This window comes from Eschscholzia californica, unplaced genomic scaffold (genome assembly GCF_041429995.1).
Source record: "Eschscholzia californica isolate CP2 unplaced genomic scaffold, dmEscCali1.0.p SCAF_5, whole genome shotgun sequence".
NCBI classification, from domain to species: Eukaryota; Viridiplantae; Streptophyta; class Magnoliopsida; order Ranunculales; family Papaveraceae; genus Eschscholzia; species Eschscholzia californica.
In genome coordinates, this window is record NW_028238472.1 from 24,988,165 (window position 1) to 25,007,685 (window position 19,521).

Genomic DNA, 19,521 nt, shown 5'->3' on the forward strand with positions numbered 1-19,521 from the left:
ATATATTGGTAAACTTCCTAACCAGCAACTTGAAATAGAAACTCCCTTCAAAGAGACCGAGTAAGATTTCAATATAATTCCCAGTCGTTCAACAACCAGAAAGAGTGACTGAATTTGCAAAGCACACATCCCCAATAACAATTCATGAATATAATAAAGTTAAAATGTGAACAAAATGTTTACACAGAACTACAGAAGACCCCTGTAAAGATGTAACTGCAGTTTACATAAGAAAAAACCCCTCTCGAAGAAACAAAAGCACTCCCACAATCCAGTAAGATAAGTTCTACAACCTTTTCAAGAAATACATATCCCTAAAAGTGAGGTTAAGGAATTACATATTCCAACTAAGAAAAAGATTGCACAAAGAGGAAGGTAAACTGTCATGAAAAACCTTAAATAGAGATCCTTCTTGAAACCCCGTCTAAGAATACCAACCGTCAGTGAATGTCTGAATGTGGATAGCGGCCATGCATACCCAGAACACAGTTAACGGCACATTTTAAAGGTGGAAGACATATGGCCTAAGCAAAACATCTTTTCAGGAAACATGCAACTATAGAAAACTCCATCTTAAAGGTGGAAGAGACATAGCCTAAGAAAAACACTTTCAGGAAGCAACTTATACACATAAAGCTTTATTAAAGACAAAGTGATTTCTAAATTATAAAGAGAGATGCTAGAATCACAAAAGATTTTGACAAAAAAAAGTTTTCAGCTGATGTGGCGGTTGTGATTTTCATCTCTCAACGGCCTAGATTTGGTCAAAGTTTGAAACCACACCCGCCACATCAGCTGGGAACCTTTTTTTGTCAAAATCTTTTGTAACTTTATCATTTCCCAATTATAAATAACAATCAGATACCAAGGACCAAAGTAAATCCTCAGAACAGAGTAGCTACTTAATTAAGGATTGCGGATTTAAAGTACATTGCCTTCCTGAAATGAACATAGGCAGAATAGGACTAGCCATCCTATAACAAACATCCCTAGGAAACACAAAGCAAATCAACCAACTATCTTCAAAACAAAATATAGCCTCGACGGAAAAAGGGAAAAAATTTAAAGAGGTAGCTTCAATTTTGCATAAAAGAGAAACACCCTTCCGGAAATAAATCAGCATTGGAACACAACAGTACCTAAGAAATTGCAACTGCACTCAAACCGTAATCCCCGGAGAAAATTTGAAATTCTTAAGGTTGTGTATTCCATTGTTAAGAGAGAACAATAAACACTTACAATGATAAGAGAAAGCTCCTTTAATTAAATAATTTCTTTGACAAACTTAGAGAACGACAATCACTTCAAACTTGTTTTGTATAGGAAATCAATACAAATGTAAACAACTGTACCTGCTATTCTGCTAATACCACCAAACCCCAAATTCAGATGGAAACCACAGATCCTATATACAACTCACGAACCAGAACAGAGTCCAGATTAACACTATAAGTAAGTTAAAAAATCCATTATGTTAGTATCTCTACCACCAAACTAAATTCAGCAACAAATTGACGTACCTCAAATTTTTGTGCCCTCAAAGTAGTAGAAAGAGTCTGTTTGCTTAATGTTGAACATAGATATCCCGCACAAAACAACATAATAGCAAGTTAGAACAGAAATCATACACCCAACTAAATACTGGATCTTTTAAAAATAAATGCAGTCAAAATAATGTTCCGAACTCTCTAAGAAATGAGAAGGGTAACCGGAATAGATTCACCAAACCGAGAAATAGCTGGCCGTGGGAACTCCCAAGTGTTCCTCCTTCCCACTCTAAGTGATGGACTGAGTATGAATAGCTAGAACTTAATGCATATCCCTGAAAATAAGCTAAATAAGTTTTGTACATTCAAAAGTGGACTTAGTACAAATTTAGAAAGAATCAATAAAAATACATAAGGAACTTCAAAGAGAAAACACCATCCGGACAGGCCAAGTAACTTTTTAGCATAACCCATAGTCCTAGAGTAGCAAGGATCAAAGAGTGCTGGACATTGAAAGCAGACATGTCCTCGAAATAATGTGATGTAAAGGACCTACTTAAAGAAGAACCTGAACACTAGATTCCAGAATAGAGTAACAGAAAACTAGATTCCAGAATGTAGTAACATAAAACTAAATCAGGTTTAAGTTTCTACACCAACTAATCTAATATTTCACAAAGTCGTCTAATGCTGCATCAATACCTTTACTGGCATAGACCACAGTAGAGCAAGTATTTAAGATGATCATGATGTGGGATTGGCATCAGAATCATCTTTAAATCCATTAAAAGTAATTCCCAACGAATTAATAACCCCCTTCAATCGCGATTATAAACTCAAGCTTGATGGGTAGTTGAGTCGTTTGACAACTGAATTTTCCTAGACTGCGTGTAGATATTGAATCTGCATAAGAAACCAACTGATCAAGTACTACAATCCAACCCATTTTTTTTCCTGCACAATCAAAGAAACAATTAAACTGAGAACCAAATCGAAATCAAAACTTTTTAGATGCAAGCCAAAAATCAAACAGAATTGATTGATTGAGAAACCCTATATTACTAACCTATTTCAAGCACCACCACTCAATTTCCAAAATTTGCAATATACGATCGGCATCGGAATCAGAACTAAAGGCATTATAAAGACCAATCAATGGAGAACCCCCCTCCCCCCCCCCCCCCCCTCTCAATATCATACTTACAGTCGAATTAGATTTCAAATGGAATTATTGACAATCTCAAATTCCTAAATTGGATAGACATCAAATCTGCAGAAAGCATTCGATCAAGAACACAATTTGAACCCTCGTTTCACGAAACGTCAGCCCTCAATAACCAAACTGAAAGGAAACTGATAGATGCTTAAAAACATAAACCAAGAAATACAAAATAAAATCAACCCGACAGCCTATATTAATACAAACACAAACCGTGAGGAACCAGCTAAGCAGCTAATGGTTAATAACTTGAAAGAAGCCTGCAACACATTCCAAGAAATTAGGAAGAACACAACCCTAGACAGATCAGTTAAGGGGGGACTGAGAGAGGGGGCCAAGGATATATAATGTAAGATTCATTTTGTTTGTAAGGGTTTTAGTTTTGACTAATATGTAGAAATGGTGGACTGAAGATCTAAATCTAAAAAGACTGGACTGATCTAAATCTAAAAAGACCTACCTTCCCCAAACAATAAAAGCAAAATAAATTCATAAAACTACTAAAAAGACCACTAATTGCTTCATGATTGCGTCCATATCAAAATTCCGAGAGGCAGTCAACCGATGAAGACAAAAATCCAACCCTATTATGCAATGCCTGATCAAAGAATCCAATTGAGAACCAAATCAAAATAATCATAGAATTAAATCTGTAGAAGCATCTAAATCTAGGGTTTTAGATGCTTGAGACGAAAACGAAAAACAAACCAAAGGTAACGAAACCCTAGATTACCACAAACCCAAATAGCTTTCAAACACCACCGAATCAGCAAACTTGCATAAGTATTTAAGTCTGTAGAAGCACGCAATTGATCATGGACACAAATCGAAGCCATGAATCGTCAAACCTAATCGAAACCACAATTTACAAACCTAATCGAAACCAAAATTTACAAACCTAATCGATCTCTTCACGAAAGGACTGAGGAAGTCCATCCTTTTTCTCCTTCTCACGGCAAACAAAGAATGCTAGATATCCGTTCTTCAGTTCGGGGGGTAACATGTTAAAAGTGATTGTTAATCGAGTGACGGAGAGATTAGAGCGTAAAGGCACTTCAACGGCTATAATTTTGACGGATCTGATGAAGCGGTGGACTGAAAGATGTAATGATTTATCGGACACAAGTAGGGCTGGAAACGGTCCGAGAACCCAAAACCCGGCCCTATCCGCCCGGTCCGTAAGGACCCGTAGTCCGAAGGGAGCCCGGCTCGGGCTTACCCGGCCCGAAAACTCGGGCTCAAGCGGTCGGGACTCGGGTAGAGGCTTCTACCCGAGTTCCGGCCCGTTACACCCGCCCGGGAGCCCGTCTATAGACTGCCCGACAACCGTCCGATTTATTATTCCGTTTATTCAATGGATCAGGTCCCTCACATTTTCCCATTAGTTTTAGGGTTAGAGTACTTTGGTATTTAAAACAATTTTTCTCGTAAGCTTCATTATCCCTTAGGATTTTTTAGACAGAGGGAGAAAAAAAAAACTTCTGAATCATGAAGAGAGATCGAATTAACGTGAAGGCTTTCATCAAACAAAATAACTAGAAAGTTAAGGAGGACTAAGGAAAAAGATGGATTTAGAAGATAATGATAGAGAGAAAAACCTTCAAAATAAGAACATCAAGATTCTAAAGTCTCTTTGAGATGGAGATAGTATTGACTCGGATGCTTTCAATGTTTGGATGAAGATCAAAAGAAGAAGTACTAAAGAGACAGAAAAAAACGGTATGGAAACTACTTTTGTTTTCTCTAGATGAAGATTATAAATAACATCTCTGTTTATGATGTGTATTTTGTCATTTTTTTTGTTATGATCTATATTCTAGATCTTTTTTTATGATGTATAAACTATGAAACAGATCTGGAATAGATCTATATTCTAAAACAGATCTGGAATAAATCTATATTCTGAAACAGATTTGATGTGAATATGTAATTTAGTTGATGGTGATGATGTAATTTTATCCGAAACAGATGAGATTTATATTATGATGTGGATCTATAATTTTTTCCATGGTGGTGATGATGTAAACTTGTATGATTCATATATTGGTATTAACTTATTTTTTCCTTGCACCATTTTTTGCATATTAAAGTTGGAAACTTGGGACAAGATTTGGAAAATGCAACTATATTTTGTCATTTAATTTTTTGTTTCTGTTTTAAGTTTATTTTGTGGTGTACTACTATTTGTTTATGTAAATTTCGTAAATTTTCTTTTATGTTAATTGATGAGTATCTATTGTTCTTAGATCAAATATCTCTGTGATAGAGGCATAATTCAAAAATAACAAAAAAAAATTGTTGTTGGGATATGTAATTTCCTTTTATATGTTTGTTTTTGTAAACTTTGTTGTGTAATGCTAATGGTATATTTTGTAAATGAGATAAAGGTAATTAATTTTATTTTTTACCCTTAGGGTTTCATAAATAATTGGTTATTTTTTTTTAATAATTAAATTACCCGAGCCCGTCCTGCTGGAGTCCGATTGAGCCCGCACGGGCAGGCGGGCTCGGACGGGCTACGGGCCCTCAATTGGGTGAATTCGTCGGCCCAATCCACCCGGTAACTAGTAGCGGGCTAGGTAATGTAGTACCCGAACCTGCCCGAGTCCGGCTCTATTATACCCAAGCCCGATAGAACCCGCCCGATTCCCACCCCTAGACACAAGGACAGTCACCATAGGATTTTTTTTTTTTGGAGATTTGGTGTTTGGACTTTTTTTCAGTGTTGCACTTTAGACTTTTTTTTAGGCCGCGGCTTCGGCGAATAAAGAAAAATCTCTGGGTAATAAAGACTTAGAGACATATTTTCTTTTTAGACCAAAAATTGACACGATTGTTATTAACCCCCTAATATTCATTCTTCATTACAGGTTTTTTTGTTTAAAAGACATAGTAAGTTTTTAAGAAGCTAGGGCCCAAATAACTTTGCAAAATGTTCTTGAAGGACGATTTTGAAGACACCCACATTTTCAATGTCAGAAATGCCCTTTCCTTAACGAAAATTACCAAAAAAATCTGTTTGTGAACATAGCAGGAGGAATTTCTCAAAACGATTGACAAACTAAACGAGCGTGGGATTTAGGCGATTTTGTTAGCCGTGGGTTGAAGAATTCTCTTTAGGTTTTATGATCATCAACCTATTTTGGATTAAATCTCTTTAGTTGTTGAGGGTTTTGAGTTAGTTTTTGGTGAAGAGTTCTAGAGAGAGAAAGTTGTAATCTCCTTTCATAATTTGCTAGGGTTTAAAAGGTCTATATACTTTCAATTGAAGGAGAATCTGAAAGTATTCCAAGGTATAATCTGACTTCATAATTTGATAATTATGATTATTCATGATTTTGTGGGTAATTTTGATTTAATTTCATATTTGTTATGTTTTGACTATTACCCAATTATATATGTAGAAGAACTGTTTGTTAAAATGATCAAAACAATATATAACTTGGATAACCTATCTTGACATTAGAGAACGTGGGTAGTCTTCTTAACTAGAGTTACCATAATAATATTGTTTCAAAATTAGATAATTTGGGTAATCTTCTTTGCTGCAGTTACCATAATAATCTTGTTTTGACATTTGAGAATTTGGGTAATCTGCTTAGCTGTTGTTACTATATTGATCTTGTTTTGACATTAGAGAATTTGGGTATTCTTCTTAGCTGCAGCTATCATATTAATCTTGTTTTGATATTAGAGAAGTTGGGTAATCGCGTAATCTCTTGAAAGTTCAGAGTTGGAATACAAGAAGTGGGTCTATCATTACCTTTATCTACTGCTTGTCTGCATACTTAGAGGTCATCCAATTAATAGCCAAGCACTTCACGAACTTATGGTCTCCTATGGTTTTGTGTCATTTGCATCCATTCAGTTTATAGTTCCATTTTATTTATGTTGATACGTACTAGAAAAACTATTATATGATGGATATTTACATATTTTGAGTTTCAGGTGTGGTCATCTATGTTGTTGTATGATATGCTCATCGCCCTTGACTAGCTGTCCACTTTGCCGGCGAACAATCTCACAGGTTGTAAGAACCTTCTGCCATTGATCGAAATTCATAGTGTAAGGACCATACAAAGGAAGGACCGGTAAATACCAAATTTGCTGCTAATTTCAACTTTGTCGATAGGTAGTCAGTGAATAGTTTTTTTTCTTTTTAATTCATTCTAGGAACACAATTTATCTGCAGGCGGTGTAAATCCTTATAGGCTTTGATTACATAGTAATTTTGGTCCCTCTAATGAACATATTGATAAAGTTAACCCTTTGGCAGTCAGGAAGTACTGAGTCTTCGACACCAGGCTTCTTAGATGAAGAATATGAAGATCAATAGTTCATCTGTTTTTTTTTTGTGAATAATTGTAATATCATGTGCAGGTATAAATATTAAACTTATTCTAAAGTTGAATCTTTAACTCTAATATTAAATTGTAAACTGGTGATGCGTTTATTTGTTGCATTTGGGACTTGTATTCATGGATTCAGATTTTGCCGCCCGATTCGTTATTTAGATGCAACATTTTTCAAAGGAAAATTTAGTGGATGTTTATTAGCTGAAACGGGCAAGAGTGCCGAAGGAGGTAAAATATGTTCTTTTTAGCTTTGTTCTTGTATTTATTTTGTTCAAATTATTGCAAACAAGTTTCAAGGCATTGCAGGACAATTTCTATCACATTGCAAACTGATTTGCAAGACAATGCAAACTGATTTGCAAGACATTGCAAACTGATTTGCGAAGACATGAACCCACTGCAAATCAATTTGTAAACCACAATACAAACCAATACAAACCAATGCAAACCAGTTTGCAAACTGATTTCCAAGACATTGCAAGCTGATTTGCAAAGACATGCAAACCACTGCAAATCAATTTGCAAACCACAATACAAACCAATACAAATCAATTTGCAAACCACTGCAAACTAGGAGTAAACCACTGCAAATCAATTTGCAAACCTCTCTAACTTAAATTCAAAAGAACAAATAAGTAATCAAATATACTCAACACAATAAGATTAAAATCTATTAAAGATTCGTCAAAATATTCACAAACACATTCATCAAAATATTCAGAGCAAATACTACATTCAAACGCCTTGTTTATTGAATTCAACAATAGTTTTCATCTGAAAGAATTTCATCGACTATCTTTCCTCTAAGTCTCGTAATCTCATTAGGTTCAACCTTCACTTCTTCAAAATCCTTGCCTTTTGTAGCATTCGAAATGAATTGCAACTCATCATCAACCTGCATTAAGTACATAATGAATAATATATTAAGAAGAGATAATCATAGTGTTTGTGCAAGCGCAGCCAAATGCAACAAATGGTTCAGGCTTTTAACGGCATGAATGTGCAAGCGCAGCCAAGAAGACAAAGAGTCGGAGATAACCATTCATCTTCTGATGAAGACGGACGTGTTTCTCTTAGTTCTAATGATGATCATAGTGTTTGTTCTAGACGTGGGAGAAGAAGAGATAATCGACCACATCAACCCACTCGGCAAGAAGAATTCAAAGTTGATTTTCTTGATTTTGAAGGTAATCTAAATCCCGATGACTTTCTAGATTGGTTAAGATCAATGGAACGAGCATTTGAATATAACATTTATGATGATGAGAAGAAGTATAAAATAGCAACCTTAAGGCTAAAGGTTATGCTAGCCTTTGGTGGGATACTCTTAAGTCGCAACGTTTAAGAGAAGGCAAGACTAGAATAATTAGGGTTTCGGTTTTGGTAACATACCTCTGCGTCGAACAAGATAACTCTCGAGAAATCAAAACTTAATACTACAAAAATAATTAGGGTTTCAGTTTTGTAATCACAATATCATATTACTTTGATATAAGAAAAAGAAACCTAGATCTAGTTCAAAATCGTACAGAAATCTAGATAAAAAATACAACAAAAATAATTAGGGTTTCGATTTTGAATCACAAGACTCTTGATCGAAAAATATTTAGGGTATCGGTTTTGTAATCGTACAGAAATTTAGAACAATCATGAAGTACAGAAATCTGATACTAATTTTATAGTAATTAGTATCAAATTACTTTGATATAAGAAACCTAGATCTAGTTCAAAATCGTACAAAAATCTACATAAAAAATTCATGAAAGAAAAAAACAGATTAGGGTTTCGGTTTTGTAATCACAAGACCTTCAATAGTCTCCTCTCTCTACATCTGTTTAGAGAGAGAGGAGAGAGGAATTTTTTTTCTTTAAGTATGAAGGAGAGAGGAATTTTTTTCTTTAAGTATGAAGGAGAGAGGTGATGAGATGGAGGAGAGAGAATAACAGAAACTTAACCATAACGGAAAAAAGGGGACCTTCTAGATATTATTGATAAAGTAGAAGGCTACGAGAAAGCTGGTCACAAAGTAAGGGCATATAGGGAAATAACCCAATGTTTAACGGATTTGCTCCCCGCAAAATGTAACAAAAGTAGAAATTCCAGGCAGTTTGGAATCATAAATATATGATTTGATGGATGAGCTAACTCGTTGATATGAATAATAGCCACGGCCTATTAACGTGAATATTTTAATAAGGCCATCAACACGGACATTTTTTTTGTTAAATTTGTTATCAATCGTTTTATTACATTAAGAGCAAATGAGTGAGATGATTAGAATAAAAAATAAACAAAAATCTTGTACTCCTACTACAACAAAATCATTTTCTCATGAAAATTTCCGGGGAAAGAGTATGTTAACAGACGATTCTTTCCTCAAAAATTCAAGCATATGATACAAAATTCACTTTAAAGTATACTAATAAATAACAAAAACATAATCAAATAACTAAATTTGTTTTGGACTTCGATAATAAGAACAGAAAATCATCTAAGATTTACGAAAACTGCCATTTCTTCCTCCATTTTCCCATTTAACGTCTGTCACACTTTCAGTCTCTACAAATAACAAGTAATCATAGTCAATATAAAAGCAAATAGAAACTATTCTACACTTATAATTCTGAAACGATATTGAAATCGTGAAAATAGAAACAAAATTTCAAAGTTCACAGAAACAGAGAAGATATGAAGTGTTTCTGAACAGTATATAAACCAGCCTTTCAGAAGGAAAACGAACGTGGGTTGAAGTGGAACTTTGAGCTCTTGGAACATCTTCCTGTTTCGACGGTAAGTGGGCATTTTGTTGTCTAACAGAGCTGTTTCTTTTTTTCATTATCTTTTTCATGAACTGTACCCACTGAGTAATTCAAGTAAATGTCATAAACCAGAGTTCTTAGTTCCGGGAAACTATGCAAGTCTAGCAACGGTTTCAAACCGTTGTTAATAGTGTTCCTCTTGTTATATGTCTAAATGTTAGTTTCTTGAAGAATTCAAATACGAAATTGAGAATTATATTGTTATGAGAAATTGGAAAAACTCAATTCATTGATTTCATTATTGTTAACAACTGACAAACATTTGGATCAAATAGACATTCACAAGATAAACCAGTCTTCAAGGCCTTTAACTTCAACCTTATAATATCACCATTTCTAATTCCATTTTTCTCGACTCACTCCACCATAATCTTCGACTTCGTTATCATTGTCATCTATATACATGCTAGATCCTTCTTCTTTATCAACATCTCGCCACTGAAATGACCGATAATCCGTATCTACATTACGTGCTTTGAGCTTTTGTGTGCCTTTGGCTTTATCTTTCGACTTGTTAACCGGACGAGAATGACAGTCACTGCACCGTGGAGCGCCACATTTGCCTGTGAACTTCGAGTGATTGGTCGGCTTGGATGGTACTCTGTCATACAGTCCGGCCGTAGGACGAGATTCTAATTTGTTGATCACTTTGGGATTGGGTTTTGGGTTTTGGGTTTAATGGTGATGGCAAGATAATGTGGGTTCTAACCATTCCATGTTGGTAACCCTGTCTCTTCATTTCTCCAGTTCTTGGTTTGGAGGCTGATAAGAAATGTTCATGTTTCTCCCTTAAGTTTTATAGGTTTTGTAAACAAGCTAGAATTGAGATGAGACTTGGTGATCAAGTATTTCCTTTAGTCTTTGTTCTTGTGGTACAAGTAGTCCATGTTGCAAATTTCATTAATTAAGATTTAAGACATTATTATTTTTTTCACCCTTGACTTTCCTTCTTTATTTATTATGTCTAAGCCCAATTGAAGGTACCATCATCCACCGAGTGATAGGTTTAGACGGAGTCAACATTTGGGAAAACAATACAACAGTTTTCGGCCAAACAAAAAACTGAACGGAAAATTTAAAATGCTTGTCCCTTTACTGTCTTATTTAAAGTTTGACTTAAAAATTGATCGGACATCTTCAGAAACTATTTATGTTTAATACTATCTCAATATTTTAAAATTAAAAGTACAGATAGTGTCATCAATACGTTAACTGATGGTACCCATCCCAAGCGAAAATGGCTAAATACAAAAAGTATAACAATTAATATAACATATAATGGTAGCAATCCAAACCGAAAATGTCCAAATATTGAAAGTAAAACAATTAATATAACAGTTATATAACATATAATATGACCGTTAGTCCGTTACAATAGCAAAAAAAAAAACAGTCATAGAGATAACTCAGATAAATAGATAGCAGTTAGCAGATATGCATTAGTATTAACAAGCTTCTAACTGATGATTCACACAAGGAGATATCCGAGATTCGAATACATGTGACTTAAACTGTACCAGTACACCGCAGCTTGATTACTCAGAACTATCCTTTCTTTGGATGGCTATTTTAATTAAGCTTTCTGATTGATTTTCAACACTCAAGTTGCAGATATCTCCTTCTTGGATGTTGTTTGCCTCGGCTAAAGCTTTCCACCCACTTGCTAAAATTCTGAAAGCAGATCTTTCATGGTAGATTATTGGCCACTTTCTCATGGCAGAATCTTGAAGAACTACAATCTTCTTCTGAAGTTTGGACCTCTTCCCTTTGGATGAAAATGATGGCAAGTTCACTGGTAACTCCTGCACGAGTGTAAACACCGAACCCCGTTTATTTTTTAAAAGGAGCGCTCTTTTTCTTTTCTCTCTTAATCAGTATGATGCCTAATTAAATATTTCAATACATAATGAACAAGACAAATAAGATAAAGCAGATGAAGAGCATGAAAACTTACAACTTATTACACAAACTACATAGTATTGGTACCAAGACACTAATAATGCTGAGGGAAAGGTGAATGCAGCTAACTACCTAATTCTAGCAGTCCATAATACTTTCGACAAGTATTTGAGAACTCAGAATGAATGGTAAAGAATATAAATATAACAGTGGTAAGAAGAAACTTACAAGAAAAGAGTGTGCTCCTGCTGGGGCTGAACAGAAGAAACCAATTGAACGGGGTGAATACTGAGCAGCCTCCATGTCGCTGTCTGGTCCCCCAAATTCATCACCGTAATTATCTTCAGGCTCTTCTTTAACTATTACTGGGCATTCTCCTGTTTAAACATAGCAACAAGTGAGAAAGTTCATATGGCCGTCTAGGCCTGACATATGAAAATTTTCCTAAACATAACAATCAAAGATGAAGCCATTAAAAACAGCAGCAGAAACTCAGGTAGAAACTAATTGAAAAGACAAAATATGATTTATGCTTCTCCCAAAGTACTCGGGTTCAAATTGCATTTAAGTCTCCGAATAACTATTTACTACTTCCTCCAAAGAAGTCCGGTTAAGACGTATATAGTTGCTTTTCAGGGAAAAACAAACATTTCCATAGCAGCTTTAAGAAAAGAAGTTAAGATAGTACCTCTGTTAAAAGCTGCAGCATAACCAAACTGTTCTTTTTTAACTGCCACTGGCACTTTCACTGTTTTGATCATATATACGAATTGTCAAGCATCATCCGACGTAATAGAAAGCAGAACACTACTAAATACAATCAAAACAAGTAAGATGGTTCATTGATCGCATTTTTGAGTCTCTGAATAACCCTTTTTCACTTCCTCCAAAGATGTCTGGATAAGAGGTTTATGGTTGCTTTTTAGGGGAAAACAAAAACTTCGGTAGCAGATTTGAGAAAAGAAGTTAAGATAGTACCTCTGTTAAAAGCAGCAGCATAATCGAACTGTTCCTTTTTAACCGCAACTGGCACTTTCCCTGTTCAATCAAATATATCAGCTATCAAACATGACCCACATAAAGAAAAAGCGGAATAATTCTAAATACCATGGAAACATAATATTTCAATGATTAAGCCAGACAAATTTAATAAGGAATGAAACATACCAGCCTGACTATCTCTCGCTTGCATGTTAACAGGATTCTGGTCGTATCTATTGTGAGCCACTCTTCCACCACTTTCTCGAGTATGTGTTCTTTGAATTTTAACGTTGTCATTCCCTGTGAGAGTGCAGTTATGATCATAAATTACAACGGAATATTAGTCGAGATAATTTTGTTAGAAGCTAGTAAGCTACTAACCTGAAGACACACGATTCAGTTCCTCGGTAAAAGGAGTTCTTTTTAAAGCTCCATTAGACTTGGGTGGGAGTTGTTTGAGGATATTATTAACATGGGAACTTTCTCCAGTCGGCAATGGTATTTTTTCTGCATGGTCAGCATAGTACTTTCTCTTGTTCATTTTGGCATCCTGTGCATCTTTACTAACACCATTGTTTTCTCCATCTCTACCAACTGGAACTTTATCTATCTTCTGCAACTGATCTTTGACACCATTATTTTTGGATATGGTTTGATGATCTAAGTTACTGACATCATGACAAGGGGACTTTCCCTTTTCACTAAATCCTAGTAAATTTTTCTCTGTCGCACTTGATTTCACATTAGGCATTTCATAGTTAGACAAATCAAAAAGAGAACCTCCACTAGCTCCTTGTTTGTCCGGTGAGTTTCTACCGAACATGTAAAATGGTACTTCGTCGTACACTACTTGTCGGACAGGTTGGGGTGTGCTTCCACTATTACGGCCATTAGGAGGCATATCTAGAACCATGTCTAAGTCTGCTACATCATAGGTATCAGCTTTGCCCGTATGTTTCTTAACGCCAAAATCAGACTGAACAGTCGAGTTTGATCCTTTTCCGTCAACTGAATCTTTACCTGTCATTCCAGATGGGATAGTTGAGACACTTGCTTTAGTTCCAACCGGAGGCAAACGATCCAAGGAATGTTCTGTTCTAGTTCTTTTGTCTCTACTGTTGTACCTTTTCTCTGAAACATATAGCCTTTCAGAGCCAGATGATCCATAAATTTGAACTATAAAGTGCGAATCAGCAACATGATAGAACACCAAAAAGTCTCCAATTCTAAGAGAATGAGCATATGCAAATTCGGACCACCCCTGTAGGATAGCCAAAGATCCGTCAACTGTGGATAGTGTTACCTTCCAACGTCGCCCCTTCATATCTTCAAGAAAAGTTTCTTTATCTATTAGGGATGCCATTGTTCGGGCAGTTTTAGGAGGTATAAACTGGAAGGATTATAAAGGAACAAGTAAATGATCAGAAAGTGGTAAGTGTGAAGAATATGAAGAAAAATATAAAACGTTAATGTATTTTCATTCTAAAATAACGACAAAATAAAATATATTTTTTTTCTTTTTAAAAGCAGTATGAGACTCGACAAAGAGACAAAGTCACTCTGTATCTCAATTAGCTTTCTGGTAACTAGCAATTGATTGTTAATCAGGGGTAGCTCAACTGAACAAACTTTCAACTTCTAAATAACTCGCTCAGTTTTATTCAATCCCTAGTCCTAGATATTGTTTGAAACTAGTTGCCATATTAGGCACTACGGCGAGGAATGACATCAACCAATAGAGCAACAAGGCCCCTAACACTAAGAACATAAATGCACCAGCTTTACTCAACAACATACTATAAGGAATGACATTTATTATTTTAATCTTCAACCTGTTTCAACTTTAAACAAACCCTCAAGCATTTAAGATGCTTTGTATTTCCATGAATACAAAGACGGTAAAGTATAGAAAATGCGCTAAAATCATAAATGCACCAGCTTTGCTCAACTTGAAATGATCAACTTTTGGTACATAAAAACGATAAATCGAGTCGTAATTACATGTCAAATTGACAGGAGAACGTAAACAATGTCAAATTAGCAATGGAAAAACACTAACATTGAGGGTTCACGAAAATGCAGACCCTTGAGATACAAGTTCATGGTTCAAGATTCTTAAATTTAGATAAAAACCCAATTTTTCTAAAGATCATGGACACTAAAATAGATCATAAAAACAAATGGTTTAGGGTTTTATACCAGAACAGTTGAGAATCGATCACCGATCATGACTTTAAAGAAAGAAATGACATCTGGTGATGCATCCTTCTTTCCATGATGAATCAATAAGCATTTCTGTGTACATTCTTCACATGCTGGATATCCCTTGCCACAATGTCCCATCTTCTCTCCTCCTCTCTCTCTGAAACCCTCACAGTCTTTCTCTCTCTAAAACCCTTAAGTCTTTCTCCCTCTAAAACCCTTACAGTCTTTCTCCCTCCAAAACCCTTACAGTCTTTCTCCCTCTCTCTCTCTCTGGTAGTGGTGGGGGAAAACCCAAAACCTAAAGGGGGAAGGTTCCCGCTTTTTTTATTATAATTGGCTTAACCACTCCGACGTACTTATTCCATCCGTAAAAGTGTTCTTAAAACGAAGATTATGGAGCCAAATTTATGTATAGACCCATATTTTATAATATATTTCTTGTTTAGCCCCTGTTTTTTCTTTAACTTCGAGTTGGTCCCATTGTGATTTATTCATAGATTAATCTAGGAAATATGCAATATTAACCGGTAGATTTTGGTTATTTAAGAATCGTTATACATCAAGTAGTAAAACTGAGGTCGACGAGCGCATGGTTTGTCTAGCTACAAAGTCGATTATAACAAACAAACTAGTCGCTCCTAAAATTCGATACCCAATTGATGATGTCCTGACCAATTAAGCAGTATCCTCAAAGTATCTCTCCGTTAGGTTCAGACTTCTGGAATAAGCATATATATTGATTAGTGTATCTCCTTCCTTAATGATATTCGTTGATGCGAATTGTTGCAAGGAAGGGTCACACCTACCAAGAAGGCTTGGGATTCACCCTTTGTTGTTTTACGTTTACAAGGTATTTCAGATTATCCGTATACAGATAGATAGCTCTACAAATGCTTATATATATATATATATATATATATATATATATATATATATATGTTTTTGTTACATCTGAGATTGTATAAAACATTCTAAATAACTATACAGATATTTCGTTAGTGTGACTGTGTGGGTTCGATCAATCTACTACAAAATTGTGTTTATTCATGTGGTAGAAGGAAAATTGCTGATACAGATTTAGATAGAGAAGATGAGTGTGGTATTGGTATTGAACCATGTACCAAGATAGTCTTGCCTACCATTCAATGTGCAGTAATTGCTATCAAGAATGGTATAACTAATAATATCATTCTTGCCTTTCTTTAATGTACAAAGACTAGTAAGGATTCTTGTGCGCGTCACTGGCGTTGCTCTTAGAAACTTTTATCCCATTTGCCTCGACCGGACAACATGTTAGGATAATCTCACACTGGTAGTGGAAGAGGGGCACAAGGTAAGTTTATAAGTGTAGAAAAACCCTTACCTCTTGAGTTAGCTTTTGGGGGGAGAGAGACTCAAATCCACCTATCTGGTACTAAGAGTTCTAATACTTGTGGTAGGTCAGCCATTATGTGTGAACTATATTGGTATTATAGAATATTCATATGAATACTGTAAAAACCATTGTCAAACACAAATAACATATATAAACTTTAACTCGCCCAAGTTCCCAAAATTGCTAATTAGGGATTCTTAGGTGGTAAATATTTTTGCTTTACAGGATGTCAGAGTCATGCCTTTTTTGTCGAGGGAGCTTAAAGAGAGTGAGGTTAGGAGATTTATGGTTTCTTACTAGTAATGACAATTTGGTCGATACAGAAACTGATGCAAAGGATGACTTGTCTCGCTTCTACTTCTATGTCAGTAACCTGCCTCCTGATATTCCAGACGAAATTTTCATAATGTATTACAAGTCCTTAATCTGATTAATGAAGGTAGATAAGAAGAATGATGTACATATTGTGAAACAAGCCGACCATCACCCGTTAATAGAGTCCGGGTAAGTGAAAATCTCGCTTAGATCAATAAATGCAAGACTGAATCACAAATATACAACAAAAATCTCAATACTAAAGCTTTATCTTTTGTAATGTATTAAAATTGTGCAGCTTTAGGTTCAATATTATCTCTTTTTCTTCTATTTCTAGTAACCCTAGCTATACCAGGTAGTTGGTTTTTATTTTTCTCTCACTTTAATATCAGATTTTCACCATCTGGTCCAGTTTTTGTTGAATCAAAACCTAATACAATTTCAATCTCTTCTTTTATCTTCTTCTCCACCTCCACCTCATTTAGCTTACTTAACTTTTGGATCTGTGGGTGATGGTAAAATGCTTAAAAGAACTCTTGAAGCTATTATTCTCTGACGTAAAAAGTAGGAGAGAGAAGCTCCCAGGCGCCGCGAAATTTTAGGTATTGGTTTCACACTTTTTTCCAGCTGCCTTGTTTTTCGGTCATCTTGCTGATTAATAACGATCATCTTTGTTGGTTATTCTGATCTTCCTTTCTCTTCCTTGATAGTTTCCTTAATCTTTTGATTCATCTCTTTAGAGTGGATCTGGCGGTTAAGGAGGCGCAAGTTTCCCTCCCGACTTCTAGTGATGGAGGTTCTGGACTTCGGTCTGAACTACTATCAATACAGGGTATGAGTGAGGGAAAATCAAGGGGTGGAGGAGAAAAATCATTCACTACTACTTCCTCTGATGGAGTAGAGGGTAAGGGTCGTCTTCGTGGTTCTTCTAGAGTATTATTGTCTGTTATTCATCCTGATACTTCTGTCACTGGTTCTAAAGTTCATGGGGCTGGGGGTTCCTCTGGGTCGATTCCAATGGATTCGTCTGAGCTTCCTTCCAACCAAAAAGGTTGTTTTGTTGAGGTTCGAGTTGTCCTAGCTGCGGTGCAGGTAAGGGAGAAGTAGATAGCTCGAGTGCGACAAGGTTTACTTCTACTGCTGCTAATGAGGCTCAGGGTAAGGTTAATGCTAACTGGGCTAGTCTGTTTAAGGAACAAACCTCTCAAGGTAGGAAGGTACTTTCCTTTACTCCTCCTGTTGATGTTAATGGTAAAAAGGTTGTTAGAATAGAAAGTTCTGCTAGTTCTCATCAAGACCATATTAAGGAATGTCAAGATTGGATTGTGGGTAATTTTGTTGGAGGTAAATTGCCTTATGGTTATGCTACTACTTCATTGTTGCGAATTTGGAAGCCTAAGGGTAGTGTTAAGTTCACTTTGTATGGTGATTCTATCTTTATTATTAGGGTTGACTTGTTAGAAGATAGAGAGCTAATATTGGGATATGTTGCCAGTAAGCTTTTTATTGATATGCCATGGCAACCTGGGATTGAGAGGGAGGTGAACCTTCTTTTTACTAATCCTCTTTGGATAATATTGAAGGATCTACCTACCTGCCTCTGGTACGAAGAGGGGATTGCTCAAATTGCTAGTTTTGTTGGTAAACCTCTATTTGTGGATTAGCCTACTGCTTCTAGAGCTCGGATGTCCTACGCTCGAATCTGTGTGGAGGTGGATGTGGGTGTGGATCTGCCTTCTACCATTCCTGTTGTGGTGGATGATGAGGATGAGGTAGTGGTAATGGTGGAATATGCTTGGAAGCCTTTGAATTGTTCTAAATGCAAGGTTCTTAGGAATATTCTTGCTAGATGCTCCAAGGTAGCTCCTAACCTAAGCAGATGTGGGTTCCTAAACAACAGTAAACTGTAAATGTCCAACAGCAGAATGATGGTGAGAAGGGTCCAGTGGAGGACTAGCATGAGGTTGGGAGGGGTCCAGTGGCTGAGATGCTTAAGAGTTAATTCCTATATGGCCCCCTACATTGTGACCAGCTTCCTCTTTGGCCCCTTTTTTTTTGTAAATTCAAATATAGCCCCCTATTTTCAAGTAAATGTCCTAATTGTCCTTCCTATTCATAATTTTTCAAAATAAAATTAAATGCATTCCACCTCATTTCCACCTCACCTCTATCTCCACCTCACCTCTCTCTCTCCACCTTTCTTTCTCTCTCTCTCTCTCTCTCCAATTTTCTTTCTTTCTCTATCTTTCCACCTTTCTTTCTCTCTCTATCTTTCCACCTTTCTTTCTCTCTCTCTCTCTCTCTCTTTCCAGTTTCCACCTCTCCCTCTTTGTCTTCTCCAGCAAGGTCGCCGGTCGGAAAATTTTCCGGCCGACGAACTTAATCGGAGAAGACAGAGTGAGGTGGAGAGAGAGATAGGGAGGTTAGGTGGAGAGAGGGGTGGGATGGAGAGAGATAGAGAGAGAGGTGAGGTGGAGAGAGAGAGATGAGGTGGAGAGAGAGAGGTGAGGTGGAAATAATTATGTTTTCAATATTTTATTTAGAAATTAGGAAGGGTATTTACGCCATTTACATAAAAATAGGGGGCCATATTTGAATTTACGAAAAAAAGGGGGCCAAAAAGGTAGCTGGTCACAAAGTAGGGGGCCATATAGGAATTAACTCGATGCTTAATTCTGAGGTGAGGATTTTGGAGAAAGAGGTGACTGATGCTATGGAAGAAGATGATGGTTGGACCGAAGTCAGGAAGAAGGGCTCTCTCAAGAGAAAAGGCAAAGATAGAGATGTTGTTGGTTCTTATGCTTCTAATACTGAGCCTAATGTTGTTGGACCCACTAGTTGTTCTGTTTCTGAGGGCTTTGGTGGT

At 36.1% G+C, this 19,521-nt stretch overlaps 1 protein-coding gene and 1 long non-coding RNA gene across 3 annotated transcripts; both read right to left on the reverse strand.

Annotated features, from left to right (window-relative positions):
- Positions 1-738: 738 nt before the first annotated feature.
- Positions 739-2,645, reverse strand: LOC147537944 (uncharacterized). Of its 2 annotated transcripts, XR_015225484.1 has the most exons (4): positions 2,554-2,645; positions 2,190-2,441; positions 1,521-1,822; positions 739-1,446 (listed from the first exon to the last, which is right to left on the reverse strand). It is a non-coding gene; the product is annotated as an uncharacterized LOC147537944 (long non-coding RNA). The 2 variants fall into 2 exon arrangements; XR_015225483.1 differs by having other exon boundaries at positions 2,190-2,645.
- An 8,546-nt stretch (positions 2,646-11,191) lies between these two features.
- On the reverse strand, positions 11,192-15,346 carry LOC147537945 (uncharacterized). The gene is made up of 7 exons (XM_086642488.1): positions 14,960-15,346; positions 13,142-14,150; positions 12,947-13,060; positions 12,758-12,817; positions 12,468-12,527; positions 12,008-12,156; positions 11,192-11,682 (listed from the first exon to the last, which is right to left on the reverse strand). The coding sequence occupies exons 1-7, from the start codon at positions 15,101-15,103 to the stop codon at positions 11,416-11,418; spliced, it is 1,803 nt and encodes a 600-aa protein (XP_086498614.1). The 5' UTR covers positions 15,104-15,346; the 3' UTR covers positions 11,192-11,415.
- Between the last annotated feature and the right edge of the window lie 4,175 nt (positions 15,347-19,521).

What these genes read in the sequence shown, in the direction of transcription:
- LOC147537945 (XM_086642488.1), bottom strand. Translation starts at nt 15,103, where the DNA reads ATGGGACATTGTGGCAAGGGATATCCAGCATGTGAAGAATGTACACAG. An exon ending in ATCGATTCTCAACTGTTCTG is followed by an intron (nt 14,151 to 14,959) that starts GTATAAAACCCT and finishes TAATCCTTCCAG; the next exon opens with TTTATACCTCCTAAAACTGC. An exon ending in AGCGAGAGATAGTCAGGCTG is followed by an intron (nt 12,818 to 12,946) that starts GTATGTTTCATT and finishes TTGATTGAACAG; the next exon opens with GGAAAGTGCCAGTTGCGGTT.